The 21,510-nt window shown below is 62.0% G+C and overlaps 3 protein-coding genes across 6 annotated transcripts in view; 1 reads left to right on the top strand and 2 right to left on the bottom strand.

The window, feature by feature from the left end:
• Positions 1-2,544, top strand: part of EDC3 (enhancer of mRNA decapping 3) — a 61,184-nt gene extending 58,640 nt beyond the window's left edge. The window contains exon 7 of the mRNA XM_081831392.1: positions 59-2,544. Within this exon, the coding sequence (XP_081687518.1) occupies positions 59-393 (335 nt within the window). The 3' untranslated portion in view covers positions 394-2,544. The remainder of the gene's footprint in view (positions 1-58) is intronic.
• A 414-nt stretch (positions 2,545-2,958) lies between these two features.
• CLK3 (CDC like kinase 3) lies at positions 2,959-21,441 on the bottom strand. Of its 4 annotated transcripts, none has more exons than XM_031020840.2 (13): positions 21,345-21,441; positions 12,982-13,133; positions 12,188-12,404; positions 10,344-10,440; positions 10,001-10,067; positions 7,570-7,686; positions 6,723-6,889; positions 5,468-5,562; positions 5,253-5,382; positions 4,924-5,006; positions 4,371-4,450; positions 4,037-4,127; positions 2,959-3,366 (listed from the first exon to the last, which is right to left on the bottom strand). In XM_031020840.2, exons 2-13 carry the CDS (start codon positions 13,131-13,133, stop codon positions 3,190-3,192), a joined length of 1,473 nt encoding a protein of 490 aa, XP_030876700.2. In that variant the 5' UTR covers positions 21,345-21,441; the 3' UTR covers positions 2,959-3,189. The 4 variants fall into 4 exon arrangements, with proteins under 4 accessions (XP_030876700.2, XP_081687517.1, XP_006749669.1 ...); XM_081831391.1 differs by lacking the exon at positions 21,345-21,441 and adding an exon at positions 18,518-18,539; XM_006749606.3 differs by lacking the exon at positions 21,345-21,441 and adding an exon at positions 16,506-16,663.
• Positions 21,430-21,510, bottom strand: part of ARID3B (AT-rich interaction domain 3B) — a 65,846-nt gene continuing 65,765 nt past the window's right edge. Inside the window, exon 12 of the transcript XR_014148729.1 lies at positions 21,430-21,451. The gene's annotated coding sequence lies outside the window, so the exon portion shown is untranslated. The remainder of the gene's footprint in view (positions 21,452-21,510) is intronic.

Raw genomic sequence — 21,510 nt, 5'->3', positions numbered from 1 at the left:
CCACCTGGGCTGCTCTCTGCTTATAGCGATTCCCATGTGGTGTTCTTTCCACCCTCAGATCTGCCCTCTAGCCCTGTGGACCTGGTGATCAACTGCCTGGACTGCCCCGAGAATGCCTTCCTGCGGGACCAGCCTTGGTACAAGGCAGCGGTGGCCTGGGCCAACCGGAACCGGGCGCCGGTGCTCAGCATTGACCCACCCGTGCACGAAGGCGAACAGGGCATTGACGCCAAGTGGTCGCTGGCTCTGGGCCTGCCTCTGCCGCTGGGGGAGCGCGCGGGCCGCATCTACCTGTGTGACATCGGCCTCCCCCAGCAGGTGTTCCAGGAGGTGGGCATCAGCTACCACTCACCCTTTGGCTGCAAGTTTGTCATTCCATTGCACTCTGCCTAGAGGGGCTCTGGGCGAGTTGGACCCTGCAGTCCCCTGCTGCTCCGGACACACTGAACTTGACAACGAACGCCTTAAGGATGTGAAGCTTCATGGACCTTGTTAAATTTTTTCGCTTTTGGATTTGTTACTTCTGTGAGAGAACAGATCATATTTAAAAATGACCTGTCACCTGCCCGTAGCCGAGGAAGGCTTTCCCACTGGGTGTCCTGGGTGGGCGGCAGGCTGAGTGGCTCTCTGCATCTCTACACGTAGCCCCCTGCGTGGCTGGGTGGGGCTTTGTTTACAGACTTAGGCAGCTCACGGACCGAGTTTTCAGGTTTACAGTCACTGGGGCCTGGGCAAGCACCTTGCGGGGTGGGGCGGGTCCTGTTTGGGGGGCCTGTTCTTGCTATGGCTCCGTGTCTTCTGCCCCCCGCACCCCCCGCCCCTCCGGGCAGCCTTTCTCCCGATCATGTCGAACTGGCTGTGCTGCAGCTGCCCGCCAGAGGGCAGACTTGCACTCCGTTCATTTTGAGGGCTTTGAGGAGGCCTTCCCAGAGCCCCACCACAAGTTGATTTGGGGACTTTTGACCCTTTCTCCTGAGCTGATGCAAGTTTTATGCTGGGAGTTTTTTCAAGGGTCCTTCTTCCTTTCCGCTCCATCACTCTGAGAGGCAGGGAAGTGGGTGGCATCAGGATGGTTTTACTGTATTGGGATTTTATACTGTTTTTCTGTTTTCAGCATAGGTAGTACGAGACTATGTTACTATAGAACCACAGTGCCCATCTTGCCAGCAGTGCCCCCAGCCCCATACCCTCTCTGGCTGGGGGCAGAGCCTTTGCCTAGTCTGGGGCCAGAGCCCTCAGGGTGCAGCTTTAATGTTCAGTATTGGGGAGGTTCCTGGGGGAGCCTGGTGCTGAGCCAGAAGAGGCTCCCTGGTGCTTCTGTCTTAGGCCACCACTACCCCGCTCCCACCTCCTTGCCTGCCTCTATACCCCCTTTCTTCTGCCCCGTCTCTTTCCCCTGAAACGGTCTTTTGCAGCTGTTGTCCCAGAGCAGGGCGCATGTCCCTCCCCTGTCTGGGCCCCACCCCAGTTCTTACAATGTCTGGGCTTTGAACCCTTTATGGTTGTCCACTCTAGATGAGTACGCTTGGGGCCAGCACCCTATCTCAAAAGATGCCAAAATGAGGCTAGTTCTAGATGAGCCAGCTGGCGGGGCTCAGCCATAGGAACTTACTGCTGCTCAGATCCTAAGGCAGGAAAGCGCTTGGACCTCATAGGCTTAGGCCTTGGAGGCTGGTGTCAGAACAGGAGCCATGCCCTGGAGTCCCTGGCAGGGGCCCTTGCAAAAAGTTCATGCTTTAAAGCCTTTTTCAGGCCTTCAGGCTTACCTTCTGCTCTCTGCTCACCCACTCTGGTTAAGGGGGTGAGTGGGAGGGCTCACCAAGGATCATGGACACAGGGTAGGGCCCTGCTACCATGGGCTTCAGGCTACTTAACGCTTTTCTTATAGGAACATAGCCAGGAGCAGATGAGGCAGGGCAGAGGGCTGGTCCCTCCTTTCCTCCCGTCCTCCCTCAAATGTTAAATCGTCTCCACCAGTGGGAGGAGGCCAGAGACTGTGAGCCTTGTTGTGTATATCCTCCCTGAGCCTCTGCTCACTCTCAGGGCCAAGAAGCTCCCAAGAGGGAGCCCTCTCTTTAGAGGCAGGGTCATAGTCTGCGGAGCAGTGCTGGGTTATAGGCATTTTAGTAAGCAACCATTAAACAGTTTCTGGGTGCCTGCCTGTTCATGCAGTAAGGCCCCCCGCTTGGGTACGGTGGAAGAGGAGCTTGAGGAGCCCTGGCTCAGCAGACTCTGATTGATCCGGTAAGTTGCAGTGGCCCTGGGGGTGAAGGCCTTGTTGAGGGGCCACTGGGAGGTTGTGCCCAAGCCTGTCTTCTCTCTGCGGGTGGCTCTGGAGCCTCTTCCTGCCCTTAGCCTGGGCCTTCCCCGGTCCTATTAAAGATCAGCATGATTCCTCTACCTTCAGCTCTTTTCAGAGGCATCCTACCCCCTTCTCCCCCCCGCCCAGTCCCCAGGGGGCCCCATTCAGGTGGTCAGGACCATCACCCATGCAGCTCTTGGGGAACCAAAAACCAGCACTTAAAATAAAGCTGAATGACAAGAGTCCTGGCCTCTAGTAAATTGTCGTGTGGGCCGCAGTGAGGGGCTGCCCCCCAGCCCCAGGAGCCCAGCTTGGTTGGCTCACGGTCGCCCGCCTTTAGTCGGCCACAGTTGGGCAGGTACAGCCTGAAGTGGCAGCTGGCGATGGGGCCAGGAGGAGAGGTGAGACTAGCTGCTGCCTGGCTGGGCCCGGTCGGCCCTTTGCCTTCGATTCCGTGGGGCCGAGGGGAACCGGTGCCTTCCAGCAGGCCCGCCACCTCTGGGCTCTTGTCTGGGGACCAGAGGGATCCCTGGCTTCTGTCTTGTCACTGTTCACACTTAGCTCTCCACAAGCTGAACTGCTAAGAAAGACTTTATTAATAAGGTAGGGGGAGGGGAAGGCAAGGAGCCTGGAGACGGACACACCGGTACCAGGGGTTACAAACAGTAAGAAACACTTTATTATAACTTTACAACATATAAATAGCTTGGGTCAAATCTGTGCTTTCTGGCAGCTGGGCATCAAGTCTCGTCCCCTGCAGGCTCCGGCCTTCCTTCACATTGCACTGTTCGCTGGGTGGCTCTGGCCCTGAGGCCTGGCGATGGAGGTCGGAGAAAAGGCCGGGCAGCCCAGTCCCGCGCTCCAGCTCGTGGGGTGGCCTACGCCTGTCATCTGCTTGGGTTGCGGCTGGTGTGGAAGGACCGCTCCTCAGGGGTCAGGCCAGCAAAGAAGGGGTGCAGCAGGGCCTCCGCCAGTGTGATGCGCTGGGCAGGGTCAAATTCTAACATCCTCCTCATCAGGTCAAACAGCTGCACGTGCTCCAAGGAGTCCTGGAGCATGTAACTCTGCTCAGGGACACAAGGTGCCTCAGTGTGATGGCAGGGTCGTGGGAAGCCACAGCAGGTCCCTGTGCCTCTGGGAAGCCTTGCTGCAATGGGTTGAGGAGGCAGTGCTGCCTCCCTGGAGGACTACTTCCGCCCTCCTGGACAGTGAGCCGCTCCTTTCCTTTCATGCCTGCGTAGAGCGTTTGGCTCTGAACTTGTCAAGGCTACTGGGTAGTCTTGCTGGCTCGGTGCCTCTGCCCCTGCATGCAAAGTCCTGACAGGTGGGTTAATCACCTCTGCAGAATTCACTTGTCCGGGCACCAAATGTAGTTGACAGAGGCTCTCTGGCCATGTCTAGGTCTTCCCTCCCCCTCACCTCAGTCCTGCCTAGTTCTTCCCAAAACCGAGAGAAGAGGGGGACAGGAAGCAGCAGGGTCTCTGACATCTGGCTCTTCTGGTGTTCCCCCATTACATCCATAGCCACCCTGTGGGGAAGGGGCGGGGCTAAGGGCCCCTCGGGGGCGGTCTGCAAGCAGCCCCACGGCCGGCACCCAGCAGCCTTGGGTGTGGCCTCCCACAGAGCCGGAGCGAGGAGGCAGCTTTTAGCTGCCTGGCCTGTGTCTCCTGTGTGTCTGCCCAGTGCCTGGGGTCTCCTTGGCATGAGCTGAGCTGGGGGAAGCCAGAAACTGACCTTCAGAGGTTTGCAGTTCTCCTTCACATACCGGCCATCAGAGCTGTTCTCATCCCAAACCAGGCCCCCTTTGTAGAAATATTTCTGTTTCCTGAAAGCAAAGGAAAGGAAGGGGTCAAGCGGCAGGGGTGGCAGGGGGCGACGTGTCTTGGGTGGGGGCTGGGGGGCAGACAGCGGCAGTCTGGGGACTGGCTGCGAAGCCACGTGGGGGAACCCGGCTGGCCTGGTGCAGCAGGGCGGAAAGGTCTGGGCAAGTGGTCTGCCAGGTCACTCAGAGTAGGGGACAGGAGGGAAGGCCAAGAGGAGCCCCGAGGGCACCACCAGGGCTCCTTACCTGGTACGGTGGATCATGTGTGATGGGATGGGCCCTAGGATCTTCTCCATCATCACCAAATGTTCTCGGTTTTCGTGGGTCTATTGGAATGGCAGGGGCAGGGCAAGCAGGCGTCAGTACCAGCCTCTGCCCCCTCAAAAAAGTAAGGGACACTCCTTGCCCCCGAGAGATGTGAACCCACCAGTGAACAGTAGTCCCAGCCTCTGACCTAGTGGCAGCCTGCCAGCCTGTTCGCTCAAGGTCAAGTGCACGCTCCCTAACCTCTAGGGTGGACTTGCCCATCACCGCACCTCTCTTTCCACGGACTTCCCTTACTCTTCCCAGAACGTGCCCCGCCCCGGCCCCTCTCTCTGCCCTCCCTCAGGCCGTGCCCCCTGCCTCAAATGCTCGCTCCTCCTGCCCTGAGCGCCCCACTGCCCCGACCTCAGGAGCCCGAGTGTCCCAGCATGCTGCCCGAGGGGGGGCGGTCACAGGGCTCCCCACGCCAGCCCCTGCGGCCCGCCCGAGGAGCGGCGCTCAGGCGAGCTGCGTGCCGCGGGAGGCTCGGCCTTACCTGGAAGAGCGTGAAGCCCCGGTAGTACTCGAAGAGAATGCAGCCAATGCTCCAGACGTCGCACGGCTGTGCCCAGCCCAGCTCTGAAAGCCAACGTGGGGGGAGACCGTGAGACTCAGCCCCCGGCTCCCAGCCCAGACGTCAGAGGACAGCTGCCGCTCTGGCGAGGCGGGGTTCTTGCCCAAACCCCAACAGAAGACCCTTTCTGCATACGGCCAAGTGAGCCACCACAGTGACACTGGCCCCTGGGGGCGGGCGCATCCCTGCCTCTAGCCCTACCCTCCCGGCAGCGGTCCGCTTTATCGGGTGGCGGCTCTCCAGTCACTCACCAAGGATCACCTCAGGTGGGCGATAGTGACGGGTGGCCACGATGGTCGTGTGATGCTCGTGGTCAAAGGTAGCACTGCCGAAGTCAGCTACCCGGATGCTGGTGTTTTTCACCGACTTCTCCTCACAGCTCTGACAGGCAAGGAAACCAGGTCAGGAGTCTGGCCCGGCGGGGCACCCACCCCAGAGCGTGGCCCTGCCCTCTCCCGGCCCGTACCTTGTGCTCATTGTAGAGGGTTTCAAACTCTGAGTTCACAAACAAGATGTTCTCTGGCTTCAAGTCTGTGTGGGTCAGCTGGTTTTCATGTAGAACTGGGGAAGCAGGAAGGACAGAAGCAGAACCTTGAGAACCCCGGCTGCTTCTCAGGCCCCTCCGCCAGCGCTGGGCCAGATTTCACCTCTACAGCTGGCCTGCCGGCGACCCTCGCACCCCCAACCTCTGCAGGGGGCTCGGGGAGCAGAGCGGCCTCTCGCGTTCTCGGTGCTTGGGGCCTTGGCCGGGTCTGATACTTTACAAGAGGGGCAGGGGACGCTTTTCCCATTTCGAAAACCTCCTCAAGCCTCTCCCCGAGGCTGCAGCATCAGCCTGGGGCGGCTCCCTCTCCCCAGCACCAGCTACATTATGTGCGGGTCGGGGGCAAAATGAAAACGCAGGTCCCCTTACTCAGAAGTTTCAAAGAACGTTAAGATGGCAACAACAGACCACTGAACTAAAATAACCACAGGGCCACCCCTGAAGCCAGCCCTGCCTCTTCCCATCCCCCAGCCTGGAAGGAGACCTCTACCTTTCTCCTCCAGTCCCTGCCCCACCACTGGCGGCACCCGGCCGCCACTTAGCACCTTCCGGCTCCAGGCTCCCAGCTGGTGGTCAGGACCGTCCCCGCGGTGTGACGCACCTCTCCCCAACAACGGGCCCTCTCTTCCTCGGAGTGAGTTTCAGCACACCCCAGGGTCTGGGCCCTCACTGAGCCGCTCCCCTCACTGGGAGGGCTCGTCCCTGCCCCCTCCATCTGTGCGGACCCCGGACAGCCTAGCTCTAGGCCTATCTACCTCCTCTCCAAGGAGCCTCTGCCCTGCACGGACCATCACACCCCGCGGTGCGCAGCACGTGCACCTCCAAACGAGGCTCCCAAAGGCCGGCAGGCAGATGGGAAGGGACTGTCGGACGGAGGGCGTGTGCGTGGGCAGTGCCCGGGGCTGGGATCTACCAGTCAGCCTTCGACCTTTCCACCCTCTGCGGGACGGCGAGAGGCGACGGCGAGCTGGGCAGATTCTGGAGTGCTCTCTCCTTTCTTCCTGAGTGCCCGGGGCATAGGCGGGCTCAGGCGCCCCTGGAGGCGACCGAAGCCTCTCCCTCCTCCCAGAGAGTCCTCCCTGAAGGCCTTTCAGCCCAAGGGGCCCCGGCGCCTCTCGGGCCGGGCACGATGGTCGGCAGCTGGTGTGAACGGGGGAGTGGCGGTGCGCACACTTACACCGGAGGGCGTGGCAGAGCTGGTAGGCCATGTGCCGGACGTGCGGCAGGGGGTAAGGCTGGAAGTTATTCTCCTTCAGGAACTCAAAGGTGTTCTTGCCCAGGAGCTCAAAGGCGATGCACATGTGACCGTGGAAGTTGAACCAGTCAGACATCAAGACACACAGGCTAGAGGAGAATGATGGGGGGGTGGGGGTGGGGCTCAGTGTCTGCTGGGGGGCTGGCTCCCCGCCCCTCCCTCAGGTGAAGCCGGTCCCTGCTCCTGGGCCCCTGGGTCACACGTGCTCATGAAGAGAGACCATCTGTTATAGACAAAGAGCACGTCTGCCATCAGAGGTCACCCAGATCAGCTCAGGGCGAGGACTAAACCTCCTACTGCCACAGGGTCCTGCCGTCGACTTATGACATGGCCATAATCCCTGCACCTCAGAAAGAGATGGCATCGTGCCTTCCTTTCTCCGGCTCCCGGAACTGAGCTTCCCGAGCCTGCAGGGCTCGGCACGGGGCTGGCGGGAGAGGAAGTGCTCAACGCGCGCGCGAGCCCCAGCAGCTTCGGGGCTGCGTCTCGTCTGACCCCCGCCGTGAGCCACGAGGCCCCTATTTACAGAAGGGGGCCTGGGAGGCGGCCTCAGCGCGCACCGCACAACGGCTGGGGTGGAGCCCGCGCTGCACCCCGAAGGCTCCTCCGGCACGGCCTCTGGGCCCGGCCGCCCGGCCCTGCGCGTCGGGAGAAGGCCTGGCGCCAACCAGGTGAGAGCACACGGCTCCACCAGGGGGTCTAGGCAGTTGGGGCCGGAGCGGACGCCGTCCCCACGGAGAGCTTCCCTCTGCTTCCCTGTGACACTCACAACTTGTTCTCTTTGTCCTTCTCCTTGATTTTTTTGAGAACGTTGATTTCTAGCCGGGCAGCCTCCCGGTACTTGCCCACGTTGCGGATGATCTTCAGGGCAACCTGAGACTTCCCTCTGGGATCCGGGAAGGAAGCAGAGGTTCTCAGGAGAAGTGCCCCTGCCCTTCTCCCCCCACCCTCCACCCCAATCTGGCAACTCCTGGCAAACACCACTCAGGACTCCAGAACAGGACCTGCTCTGGCGAGCGCAGACAACTGACCCCCAGACGCCGCCACACCTCCCCTGTCCCGGCAGCAAGCTCCCCTGGCATCTCTGAGTTAGCGCGCCGGGGCCAGCCTGGGCTTATCTGATGCCAGCCACTGCCAGCTCCCGGCAGAGTGCGCAGAGGGGTGGAGGCCTAGCCCGCCGGCAGCACCGGCACCAGCTCACTCAGTAACCCGACCTGTAGGCCAGCCAGCCCTGACCCTGGCCACGCCATCCCAGCCAGAACCTTCTCGCAGCACCTCTTGACCTTCCTAAAGCACATCTCCAGGTCTGGGCAAACAGCGCCCCCTGGGGTGGGGGTTCCAGGATGGGACGAAGCCTTGGTAAGAGTTAGGTAAGGGTGCCAGCAATAGGGTCTTCTCGCTGGGAGTCCCCGGGGCGCTCCCTTTACTCCACTTCCTCTGGCCGCCCCCAGCCTGCCTACCAACCAGCCACAGCACGTATCACAGACCGCTGAGTGCCAGGAGGCCCCTTCGGTGTCCAGTGCGGATTTTAAGAACTCCTGCCTCCGAGCTTCCCATCCGCCAGCCCCGCCCCATAGGCCACCCGCAGGATGCCAGCAGAGCAGGGGACGTGCTGAGGTTCGACCGCCAGGCCCGGCGGCTATCGGGAAGGGCCAGCCAGACTTCAGAAGCCCGCTGGGGAACTAGACTGAGACAGCCCTGGCCCCTTGAGAGGCCTCCCTCTGGGAGGCTGGCCTTGGTGCCTAAGGAAAAGGCTCTCAGGCCCTAGGGCAGAGGCATCTTCTGGAGAATACCCTTGTTTTTCTTTCCCTCTCCCATTTTCCCAGATTTTCAGGGCTGGGAAAGACCTCAGAGGAAAGGCCACCTGCTCCAGGCTCCCTCAATGGCGTTCTGATCTTCAACACAGGGAGCTCGTCACTCCCACAGGCAGCCGCCACCAGGGTTGGATGGCTCTGAGGATCAGGCCCTTTTGCCGAGGTGAAATTTACCCCCTCATAACCACCCCTCTGGCCAACTCCCTTTGGACCCCCTAAATGTCCCCCGAGCCTTGTGCCTGCCCCTCAGTGACTTCAGAGGCTCACTGCCCCTCCAGCTACTCGGGGGCACGGCCCAGAGAGCTTAGCTGCCCCCGCGTGTCACAGCTCGCAGATCTGCCTCCTGTCCCTCTGGTTCCAGTGCGGTCTACACGTCCCCATGCCCACTGGCCCCAGCCCTAACCTGGCGGGCCACAGTGGGTCTGAGGGGTGGGAACTGGGAGCCCAGGGAGGTTTCCTGTCAGTCACTGTCACTACCTTATATGGAGACCACAGGGCTAGCTGGATGGCTAGGTCCAACTGTCCTGAGCACCCCATACGGTGGTACTTGGCGCCAGCACTCAACACCTGGGGGGTATGGGTCAGATCTCTTCACCTCTAACACAGTGGAAAGGTCGTGATGGGCGGCATGTGGCTCAATGACACAGCAGGGACATGAGCACCTGGTAGCTAAAGCACCAGACCAATAAGAGTGCCATCAGAAGAGGGAGGCAGCGGGCTCCCAGGAGGCAGCCTTCCAGCCTAAGGCAGAGGGGCACGAGTTCTGGTCTGGAGGAATGGCGAGGGGACAAGAGCGTTTCACCACGCAGCCTGGAAGGCAGCAAGGGTCCCCAGAAGCACCCAAACACACACAGAGCCCTGTTCTACCTGCGCACACTCAGAGGGACCCGCAATCAAGCCTGGCCACATGGGCGAAGGCGACGGCCGGCTAGGTCAGAGAACCCGAGTCCCGTTCCTCTCAACCGGGCCGCGCACAGCCTCTCAGGCAGACCTCCCGAGCGGGGCAGGGGGGCTTGGGCTTGGTCTGGGCTCAGCACTATTCCGGAACCCCTCCCAGGCCCAACCCGCCACGAGATGGCAGGAAGCGGACCCAGACCACTGAAGAGCCGGGGCCTCGGCCGTGTGCCCGACAGCCGCCACCACAGCCCCGGGGGGCCGAGGGGCTGCCAGGGCAGCGCCCCTCATGGGCCAGCAGTCCGTGAGCAGGGAGGCCACACGCCTGCGGAGCCCCGGGAATTTCTCCCTATTTCAGGGGATCAGCAGAAGCCCAACACGCCCAGGCCAGCACCCTGCTATGGCGCGACCCTTCGGAAAGCCACGGGAGAGGCTCTGACGCCCGCCGACCTCAGGAGCCGCAGGCTGGCTCTGCCCAGGAGGACCGCTCACCTGGCGTGGTCCAAGCACTCCACCACCTTGCCGAACGTGCCTTCGCCCAGGTTCCCCACGATCTCATCTAGGAGAGAAAAGAAGCAGGGCATGAGGGCCTGGAGGGCAGAGGGCCGGCAGCTCCTGCAAGTTCACAGCATTCAAATTCTCAAAAACAAAAAAGGTTTCTTTCTCACGGCTACGCTCTTAAAAACAGAAGTTGCTAGTGTCTGTGTCATTCAGGCAATTACTGGTGGCCCCGCTAAGGCGCCACGCGCACTAGAGGCCCCTCCGGGCAGGAGAGGTCTCGTCTAACAAGGGGGGAGAAAGTAGAGAGGTAAAGTTTTACGAAAGGTGGCTGTACATCGCTCTTGGAGCCAATCGCCGATCCGGCACACCAGGTGGCCCTCCTTGTCATCTTCCACACTCCGGCTGCTGCGCTTACTGCTCTGTTGGCTTCTCTGCATGCACCGCCCCCCGAAACGCCATCCGACCAATCGCATGGTAGGCGGTTCCGATTGACAGATTGAAGTGTCAGTCAAAGGCAGAGGTGGAGACGGTGAGGAGCCGGTGGGTTGGTTGGTTGGATTTTCCAGATCCCAGCATTTCATAAGGCACACAGCATATATAACGATAGGGATATTGCAAGGGACACGTCAAGACACAAACTGACTTCAAAAACAGAAAAGTAAAAACAGCTACAGGTATGTAAAGAAAACTCGGACATTATCTAAGAGAAGGGCGCCGCAAACGCTCAGAAAGACGACCAAGCCTCCGCTGCCGAGGGGCCGGGCGGCGCCAAGAGCCCCGGGCCCCGGCTCCCTTCGCCACCGAGGGTCCCCCTCCCGGGCCCTCCCGGGATGGCTCCAGCCAGCGTGAAGACGCAGCGAGAACGGCGCAAGAAGGTGGCTGGCTCAGCCTGGGTCCGCTCGTCCGCAACGGCCAGAGGCCGCTCTGGCTTCAGCTGCACAACGCCCAGCCGGCCCTCACCTGCCTCAGCTCGCACACGCAGCCCTGCGCAGGCCCGACAGCGGCCACTCGGAGCCAAGCCGCCACCTGCCCCCACACGGGCCTCCGCGGCCACACGTCCCGTCACCACCAGAAACGGCCTTCCGCCGGCGGCCCTCGTGCCGCCCGCCTCGAGCAGGCCGGGCGACCCTCCTACCACCACGGCCCCCACGGGCCCCACGCCAGCTTCTGCCCTGGCCTCGACGCCCACGATCTCACAGGCCGGGCCATCCCGCGCCTCCTGACGACAGAGGGCACCCGGAAGAGAAGAAGCCTGCACTGCCATCCTGCAGCAGTGTGTGGCGGTGTGCACAGAGGCCACCGGGCCGTGCTGGGCCGCCCGCGGTCAACCCTCAAGCCGTGGCCGCTCAAGGAAGTCACAGGAAAGCTGAGCAGAAGAGAAGCCTGGGCCCTGCACCGGTCCCGCCGCCACTCCTCAGGGGCCTCCTGGCCGGCGGGAGGCAAGAGGGATGGGGAGGAGAGGAGAAGACGGCACGCGACCCGACAGACACACGAGGGGCCCGAGCGCGGCGCGGCAGAGATCCGGACCGCCTCCACGCTCCCGACACGGCCAGGCCCCGCTCCCGGCGTGTGGCCGGCCACCGCACAAGGCCTGGGGCTGCGGGCCTTTCTGCCATCCGTCCACGCGCCCCGGCACACGGGCGGCCTGTCCCCCTGTCTTGACCGCCCCTCACGGGAAGAGGCGAGGCTGCAGAGGGCCCGGCTGGAGGTCAGCGGTCAGAGGGGGAAGCTCCCGGTCTGAGCTGACAGGCCGCCCCTACCCGTGGGCACTCCAGCCAGCGCCCGTGACTGCGGGCCATCTCCGGGTGGGAGGGACCGGGCCACGCAGCTCCAGACCACATACCAGCAACCCTATCAGGTTCCCCAAGTGTCCCCGGCCACGCGCACCATGTGGCCCGGGCCCGGAGCAGCGTGGAGACACAGACAGGCCGGGGGGCCAGCCGGCGCCGGAACCAGAGCTTCTCTCGCCGCCGCCGCCGCCAACGGCCAGAAGACGGAGGGGCCGGGCCCCCCGCTCAGCCCTGCGCCTGGACCAGACGACACACACACACACACATGCACGCACACCCAATGCGCGTGCGCGGGGCTGGCAGTACTCACCCAGAGCAGCCAGCCTGAGAAAGGCTAGAAAGGACGGGGCCCGGGAGCCCCAGCCAGCGCCCTGTGGCCACCACTCACCGAGGAGGCGCTGCTACAAGACCTGGTGCGGCGTTTGCGGCAGTGGTGGGCGTGCCTGCGGGCCCGGTACGGCTCCCTCTCCCGCGAGCGCCGGCGATGGTGGGACCGGGAAGACCCGTAGCAGTCCTCGCCGAACGACGGGCTCCGCTCTTCGCACCGGTACGTGTCGCTGTCACGGCGCTCCCGGTACCTCCTCTGGTAGGGCAGGCGGTCGTGGCTGCCGGGAGGGGCGTGAGGACACTGGTAAGGTGGGGACCTTCCTCCCACTAGCCCGGGTTCCGCTTCTGGGCAAAAGGCGTGTGGTGAGGCCCCACAACGAGCTCACAGGGCGGCCTGCTGGAGCAGAGGCATGGGGGGGGGGCGGGGGGAGCGTGTGCATGAAGTCCCGCCTCCGGAACCCGGGCAGCTGGCGGCACCCCTCCAGGGCAGGAGGCTCAGCACCGGGCCTCAGAGGGTCCCAGCGCCCCAGAGCTCCCTGTGGCTGCTCACACAGGACGAGGGGCCGAGCTCTGGAAAGGACAGAGGCTGCGTTCTCAACCCCACCAAGGGAGGCTCAGAAGTCAGCAGGGGCGATGCCGGCCTAGAGTCTGGAGAAGGAAGACTCAGACAGAGAAAGGGGCAGCAGGACGGCAGCGAACACAGAGGCCCGGGAACGCAGCTGAGCTCGGGGGGGAGGGGGACAGTGGTAGAGGCGGCAGCCCCCGAAGGAGCCCAGGGCCGCCACGAGCCTCCACGCTGTCTCCCCAGCCCCGCTGAGGGATGGAGCCCCTCCCTCCCACCTAGCCCCCTGTCACCTTCTGGACCGAGATCTCCGGGGCGGAGGCTCCCTTCGAGACGGGTACCGCAGTCTCCCTTCGTGCTCCCGACTGTAAGACCTCCTCCTCTTCCATCGGTAGCTCAGGTACGGGTCTGGCTCAGGGGAGCGGTATCGCTTACAGTGATGCATCTAGGCCGCGGGAAAGAGAGAGCGCTGCTCAATGCGCAGCCAGGCCGCCAGCCACCTCCGGCCACTCCGGCCCCCGGGCTGCTCGGGGCGCCTAGGCGCTCCTGAAGAAGGGGCCCATTGTTGTGTTTGGGGGCAGCCCCTCCCAGGGGTTTATGAAGTGAAAAAGAGCTCTGAGGTCACACTGGTCAAACAGCACACGACGGGCAACACCCTCCTGTGCCAATGAACAAACAAACAGCTGCCTCCCCAGCATGGCAGCGCAGGGCCTGGGGGCCTGGGGGCTCGGGGGCTCGGGGCGCCCAGCAAGCCGGCACAGGTGCAGACAGAAGGGGGCGGGGCTGGTAAGCACCATCCCAGGAGACCAAGGCCAAGGAGAGAGGAGAGCCTCCTGGGTGCAACTCCCTCCTGTCTGTGGGGTCCTATGAAGTGACTGGTCTGTCAAGCCAGAGGCCAGAGTCAAAGGGCTGTTGGCAGGGAGCCAACACACAGGAGCAAAGGGTGAAAGCCCTCGAGTCCGAAGCCAAGTTGCCTGGCTGAGGCCCTGCACTAGACCCCATCAAGGGAGCAAAGACCACACATCAGTGGGAGAGGCCACAGGCGGAAACGAGAAGACCAGCCCTTGGAGGAGGAGGTGCAGAGGGTCTTACAAACATTCCCTAGCCGATCCGAGGGGCTGGCCAAACAGACCTGGGGGTCCGTCCAGCCCCTGCTGCTCCACGCTCTGTCTCAGCACCAGCACACTGGGGCCAGCATCCTCAGAGCACCCAAGGTTCTTGCCCAAGACCCCTGGGGCACCCTCCGACCAGCTGAGATGCCATGCCAGCCAGTGCCTCGCCTCCAACCGTACCACCGCTGCTAGACCCCCTGTTCTGGTCCCCTCTCCTGTGCTCATCTCAGGAGAAGCCAGAGGGCTGAGTGTCTGGCAAGCTTCTGTGCTCGGAGAGGCAGGCCAAAAGGGCCCTACCTCACTGTCCCTGTTCAGCACGGACTTAAATCCACCACAGGAAATTGTCAGGCTGGACCAGACACCAGCTGAGGAAGATGGCTATGTGAGGCCAACTCACTGTTCCACCCACACCCAGAACGCTGGCCAGCCTTCCTCCCAACCCTTTACTTGGCCTTAGCCAACCTCCAACGGTGGTCAGTCCTGGGCTTGCCTGACTAAGCACATTTGGACAAACCCACTGAGGCTGTCCCATCTCATGAGAAGGGTCTGTCAGGAGAGCAGAATGAACCAGCTCCCCGTGGATGGGCAGGGCAGCCAGGCATATCTGACTAAACCCCTGGGAGCTTCTCCATGATCCTGAGGAAATCCCTGCTCTCGATCTCCCACCAGCAGGTTTCTTCCCCTATCTATCTACTGCCCAGGCCCCAGCAACGCTTGGAGGTAAATACTATGTAAAATCACCAACAGCTCCTCAAGAGCTTAAACTGCTGTTCTGTTTTGACGATCAGCTAATGTTTCACTGTTTTCCTGCAATTACCCTGGGTCAGGTGCCCAAGTTATGGAATGAAGGCAGTATCTCACATCTCCCTAAGTGACATGGAAGATGCTCTGGTGGCCAGGCAGGCAAACCACCAGAGCTGGACAATGTGGTCTGGTCCACACCAGGCCAAAGACCTGGGTGGACCTGGGACCTAGACGATTCTTATTCCCACACGTGTTCATGTTAGTGGGCTGAGCACAGATTCAGAGTCAGACAGATTTCGGTCTGAGTCCCGACACCACCACTTCTAGCTGTGTACCTTCAGGCGAGTTATTAAACTACTCTGGCCTTCAAACTTCTCTTGCAACAAGGGGACAGTAATCTCTGATAGGGCTCTGTGAGAATTAAATTACGCTACTTCTTTAACAGTGCCTAGCACACGCCTTTAGATCAAACGCATTAATGAAGTCAGCTTTTCATTAACAAGGTTAAAAAGATTCCAGACAACACCTCTGGGTCTATGTTAGGACATAAAGGATATTTTATAAGTCCCTTCCAGGGGGAGAGAGCGCTCTGGGTAGAAAACCCCAAACTAAATCCCAGTGCTGCCACTTACTGGCCTCATGACGCTAGGCCTTGGTCATCATACCTGAGAACTGGGAGACAACACCTCCCAGCCAACTTGGCAATGGAGATGACAGGGATGAGAGCTATAAAGTACCACACAAGGTAATCAGAGAGGAGATAACCTCTGCTTCAACACATTCTAGGTAGGGGAAATATTGGGAATACCAGATGTCCCTCATTATCTTCCCAGACAAGGCTCTAGATCCCATTTCTCTTCAATTATCTCTGAAGCTCTGAGACCCCAGCAGATAGGTTAAGGAAGCGAAGGGTCACAATTATGTTCAAGAAGGCTCTGCTCTTACACAGGGAAGAAAGAGATAATGTAAAGGAAACCAGGCCAAGAATGCCACCTTTTCTCTGAGCATAGGCCTAGTTGACTTCTCATTTGCAGTTCCTGGCCAGAGAACTGGGTTGACAAGAAGAGCAGCCAGCCAGGTCAGCGTCTACCCTCCCAGATCCCAGCCACTCCAGCGTCCCATGGTTATTTTTGGCTGACGCTGCCCCACCACTGCAACCTCAAACCTGCCACCTTACAAGCCGCCACCACCGGGTGAAACGCTCCTCCTTTTCAAGGGCATGGAGGAGGGAAGCTGGAAGGCAGCCAACTCCGCCTCGACGGGGGCCTGGCCCAGGCAACTCCCACCCCAGCTCCACACCAGAGCACCCGCACCCGGAACTAAAGCACACACAGACTCCCGGACCAGGGAGCAGCCCGGGCATTTGTACTGTCAGCTTGGCCCGGGCCCTCCCTCGGGCTGGAGCGGCTCCATCATCACAACAAAACACGCTGGAGGCCTACGGCCCTCGCTCGCGTCCCTTCCTGAGGCGCCCTGGGTCTCAGAGATCTGAGCCCCTTCCCCCATAACCGCCGCCAGTGGCGGCGAGGGGCGACCCGGGAGACAGGCGGATGGCCAGCCTGAGCTAGAATCAAACTTCAGGCCGCGCGGGGAGGAGGAGTCTGCAGGCCTCGAGCAGACGGTATGGGAGGGGTCTGAAGGCCCCTCCAGGCTCTCCCAGGTAGGACCCCGACCCCATTCCGTGGGAGGTGCAGGGCCTCAGAAGCCGCTCTGGCTCAGACTCCGACACCGCGGGATCGAGAGGTCGGGGTCTGCGGTGACCGCCCCTCCAGGGGAGAAGCGGCGGGTCAGGGGTGAGAGGTCGCGGCCGCGGCCAGAGGCGGGCCGAGGGGGAGAAAGAAAGAGACAAGGCCGAGACGGAACCGGGAGCCCGGAGACCCGCACCCAGCGCGCTCGTCCCGGCGACTCACCCCCCGCCGCTGCCGCCGCCGCCGCCGCCGCGGGCCTGGGCCCACACTCACCGTCTCCCAGGATCCGGCTGTGGCTAGGCCCCACTCCCCGCTCCGAGCGCCTCTTCCGCTTCCGGCTCCAGCCTCCGCCCGCGGCGGCCCCGCCCCTCGCGTGACGCAGCCGTCGCCAGTCCCTGCTCGACCCGGCTCGATGGCCTGGCCGCTCTAGGCCCCGACTCGAAGGCTCTGGAGGACCCGCCTTCGCCGCCCCGCTTCGGGCGGCAGCAGTGGAGACTGGTTCCGGGAGGGCAGAGGGGACGTTCCCGGCTGCGGCCCGCCCCCCGTCGTGTCGCGACGCACGTAGGCCCCAAGACTCGCCCCGAGAACCGTCCCCGCCCGCGGGCGCCGGGAGCCGAGAGGTGGAGCCCCGACCCGGCCGGGGGACCCTGCCTCCTCTGTGGATCCGACCCCGCCCATGCCCGCCAACCCTTTCCTGCGCGCGGAGAGGCGGGCATTGTTTCGCTGTTGCCTCAGTGAAAACCGGGCGGGCCTTGAGTGTCCGTCTGGCCCCGGGACCCCGGAGGGCGCCAGAGATGACGGAGGCCTGTGTCCTGAGAGGCTCAGGAAGGCTGGCGCCGCTCCCGGTTTCGTGGAAGAAGCAAATGAGACCTTATTCTCTTTGTGTGGGGGTGTCTATTGAAGACCTGCGGCACGCCCGCATTCCCGTGGGCATCAGAAGTTTCGGGGAAGATCCCCGAGAGCCACGTCGGCGGGGTTTCTGGAGAGACGGGGTCTGGGGGAAAGGGAGTCCCCTTTTCCCTGAGCAGCGCCGTACGCAGACTCGCACTGTGTCTCAGTTAATAAAACGAAAACGCCGCCAAAGGAAAGCCCACGATCAGGCCCCGCGGGCCATTTTTCCGAGTCACGCGACGCCCCCTTTTGCCGAGGCGGCGACGGTGGGATCGCTGAAGCCCCTCCCACCCGCTGTCCCGCCCCTCGTTGGGGCGGGATAACGGGACCCAACTTTCCACAGGAGAAAGCCAAGGTCGGGTCTTTTGGGGGACCTTACGGATTGTGAGCGTTCACGCCCCAGGGCTCTAGCTGGTATCGCCCAGCTAAGCGGGCGGGAGCGGCCTCTGGTGGCCCACACGCCCCGCCAGCGCGGGAGCGGGGGGGCCGGGCATCTTCGCCGGCCCCCGCCCCTCCCGGGACCGCTCTGTGGGGGCGGGTCACGCCCACTCCCCCAATGAGGGCTGGCCACGCCTCTGACGCGAGGCGTCCTCTCCCCGCCGGGACAGGCGCGCTGCGAGTCGGGCCCCTCCTTCCGGAGTTGAGGCTTTTCCTCTGATCTTTGGTCTCCTGCTCTCGCCTAAACTGAGGTCCGACGGCGTGGCCTGAGGGGGGTGTTTACTACCCCCCGCGCCCCAGTTCTGTTAGCTCCACCACCCCATCCGAAGTAAACAAGCGAAGCTAAGGCAACACGGAGGCTTGCTACGCTCATGTGGCCTCAAGAACGGATCCCCGTCCCCTTCCAACCAAATGCAGCCGCCCCCCAAACAAATTCAGAAGGCGCTTCCAGTGTGCTGTGGGTGACCGAGAGCCCGGCTGTCCCCGCCCGTCGGTCCCGCTCCCTTGGGATCCTGCCTCCGGGGCCGGAGGTAATGAGTTGCCATTCTTGCCCGGGCCCCCTTGCGGGGCCTGTACGACCACACCAGCCTGGTTTCACCTCAGGGTTTCATCCACTCGCGACGCGAAAGGACTGTGTGTCTCCTTCCCCCCCCCCCCCCCCCCCGCCGCTTGGTGTGGCCCGCGGTTTCCATGGCTCCTAGAAGCCAGGACCGCGTGGGCAGCTGAGGGTGGAGGAGCTCGGGGAGGCTCCTGTCTCCAGCCCTGCCCTGGGCGCCGGGCTCGGAGGAGGTAAGTCGGGCGCCTCTTCCCACCAGCCCTTCCCACATCGGGAACCCAGGAGTCCCAGCCTCCCGGTAAGGAAGCCGCTCTCATCCTCTGAAATGGAGTAGGAGCCATCTCCCAGCCCCCTCTCCAAAATCTGCAGTTCAGTAGCTGTCCCGTGCCTCAGATTCTACCATTAGAGCTTCCTTCTTTTGTCTTTTTGCTCCCGAAAGAACGCACACCTAGGAGAAAAAGAGGCAGAGTGTCAGGCCCTTGGAAAAAGATCTAACCTGAGGTGAAGTACAGGTAACTTCCCCCCCCCTCCCCCCCGCCCCACACACCCTCCCACCTCGTTCCCCCAGTGCTGGAAGGCTGCAACTTTGGCAGCTCTCGGCTGGGGAGTTCAAGCGGAGGGTCACCTCCAGAGGACCCTTGCTCCACATCCCCAGCCCCTTGGGACCCACCTCTTTCCCCAGGCCTCTATCCTTGTGCCCACCAAGCCTCTTCTGTGCGGGCCGAGAACTGCAACACAGTTCAAGGGCACCGGGGAAATGCCCCTGCCCTGCGCCCTGCTACCAGCCACCTGAGACCCACAGGAGCTCCTGCCCCTCATGATCTCCCTTTTGCCCTGCTGGGCTCCTGGCTTGGCTTGCTGCCTTCTCCAGGCCCCAGCTCCTCTGATACCCTCCTTGTCCTGCCGCCCTTGCTCTCTCTCTCCCTCTCTCGTCTGCCACATCCATCTTTGCCTTCTCTGGGGCAGTTAATTCACCTTTGAGCTTCAGCTCCAGGGTCACCTATCTGGAAAGCCTTCCTGGGCGCTCCAAGGGAGAATCAGGCTCCCCTTCCCTGTGCTCCCACAGCACTGGGGGCTGTGCCTTCCTCTGCGCAGGCTCTGTAAATTCAGCATCTGGCCCGTGCCACTCCCCACTCCCGCAGACCACGAGCCCTTCCACAACCAAGCCAGGCAGAGTTGGGGTTCTCAGTAAGCGCTGGGGGCGGTCTGTGGGGAGCGCCTGTTTTTAGTGGGAAGACAGAGCACCCAGCCAGAGTGGAGTTGTGGGCGCTGCGCCAGGGTGTGGGAGGTGGGGGCGGCGGACAGTCCTCATAGTCCATCTTGGAGAGGCCTTGTGTGGTGGTGAAATGTGGAGAGAGCTCGGAAGCGGCCGCAAGAATGTGGGCGTGGAGTCGAGAGAGAAGAGGTGTCTGCGGGGAGAGGACTGGTGGGTGGTAGTGCCATCCTGAGCAGGGAGCGGGTCTGGGAATGTGAGGAGTGAGCAAGTCAGTTAGGGGGGCGGGGGAGCTCAGCCCATGACCCTCTCCTCAGTGGGTACTTTCTCCCTGTGCCCACACAGAGCTGGGGCACAGTGCTTGGTGCCCAGGTGCGTGGGTGGGAAGACAGTGGTAGGATTCTGAGGCTCAGTCCCTGGAGGTAAAGTGGGTGGGGCCTAGGGCTCAGGGCCCCCATCTTCCAGCTAAAGCTATGGAAGCCAAAGGGGTACTGAAGCAGTAACTTGGTTTAAGGGCTTCTGACCCCCTATATTAGAGCTAAACTACGGTGTCCCCAAAATGTTTCCCTGTCCCCTGCCATTTCCAGACTCCTATACTGGGAAGGGGAGCAGCAGGGGTCGGGGAGTGTGGGCCCAGTCTGCAGTGGACCCCCTTCATGACCTGGGGCAACTGACGTCCCCTTTGGAGCTTCAGTTCCCCCTCCTGAAGCCGGGGAGGGCCAGGTGAACTTGGTAACAACCAAGTGGCTGGGCCAGAGTCAGCACCGCGGCTCATAGGAGCTGTTGGAACTGAGAACTGTTTAGTGGGGTTGAGGCAGATGCTTATTTGAAATTTGAATCACCAGGGAAAATCCTGAGCCAAGGTGTTGTCAGGTTTAGGTGCATGCTCAGCACCAGGGCCTCAGTTTCCATATCTGAAGGGGCCTCAGAAGCTGGTGCCCCAGCTCCAGGGTCTCCCAACTGTCCTGCTCTCAGGACCCACACTGAGGCACAGCCCCATGGACTTGATGCCCTGCCCCCATCTGGTCCCCCTGGCCCTCCTGTCACTTTTGGCCACTGGACTGTGCCTGCTCACTGAGCCCCACTGAAGGGTGCAGGTGAGTGTGGGAAAGGTGGGCATGGCAGCCCCTGAGGCCCAGGCTGAAGCCTGGCTCCTCTTTCCTGGCAGGTGCTCAGACAGAGCCTTGGAGCAGGACGGGAGGCCCTCAGAGAAGGCCCTGTGGATATGGCTGGTAGAGAGCGGGGGCACTGGGCCAAGCTGGCTGGCCACCTGCAGGCAGCGCTGGAGGCCATGTCTAGCCAGCACAGCTGCTGTGGAGGCAGGGATGTGAGTTGGGACTCTGCAGGGCCCGGGGTGAGCTCCTCATGCAGGAGCAGAAAGTGAGGCGTCCATCCTTCCCTCCCTGATCTTCCTTGCTTATCCACAGGGACCTCAGGAGGTCCCCTGTGCTAGCAAGGTCCTCTTCCCAGGCTGGGAGCTCCAGAATGCCCAGGGCTGGTGCTCACATCTGGGGTCATGTTCTCAGGAAGAAGGCTTGTCAAGGTCTGGGGCATCCAAAGGAGACAGACGGGAACTGGGTCCCCAACAGGGGTGCTGTGCTGAACAGTGTCATCTCCGTGAATGGCGCCCTCTGGAGGTGTGCAGTGCATTGTTTGGTGTGGCTAGAGGCACTGGTTGGAGGCAAAGGAAGGACTGGGGTCCCTGTGGCCCCCCCAGGGAGAGTTGGAGGGAGAGGCTGGTTTTAGCTCAGTGGACAGAAGAGTTTCCTTCAAGGCCCAGTTGCCCTGGTGAAAGCTGCAGTCCCCAGGGAGAGAGGAAGGTGAAGGTTCATGCAAGCTGAAGGTTCTAGGGGAGGCACCCAGCACCCCTGCCCCATGTGAAGGTGTGCTGGGCAGGGCCACCTTGTGATAGCCTAGGTACCTAAGCCTTTGGTGACCTGGGGGTCTCAGCCCATAGCTGCCCCTCCTAAAGCTCCTGCTCCATACGGTGCCTGGGGTGACCCTGGGGACTCACCTGACAGCCTGTCTGCTCCTGCCTCCCAGCTCTAGCATTCCACGACAGTGTCCCTGGTCCTCTTGCTGGAGCTCCAAAGCCATCAGCAGCTGGTGTCTCAGGTCCAGCTGCAGGTGGAGGGTCACACATCTGGAGCCCGTAGTGAGAATAGCTGGGCACCCCCTTG

Source organism: Leptonychotes weddellii, chromosome 9 (assembly GCF_054177405.1).
Source record: "Leptonychotes weddellii isolate Sample4059 chromosome 9, ASM5417740v2, whole genome shotgun sequence".
NCBI classification, from domain to species: Eukaryota; Metazoa; Chordata; class Mammalia; order Carnivora; family Phocidae; genus Leptonychotes; species Leptonychotes weddellii.
This window is presented reverse-complemented; position numbering and strand designations above follow the sequence as displayed.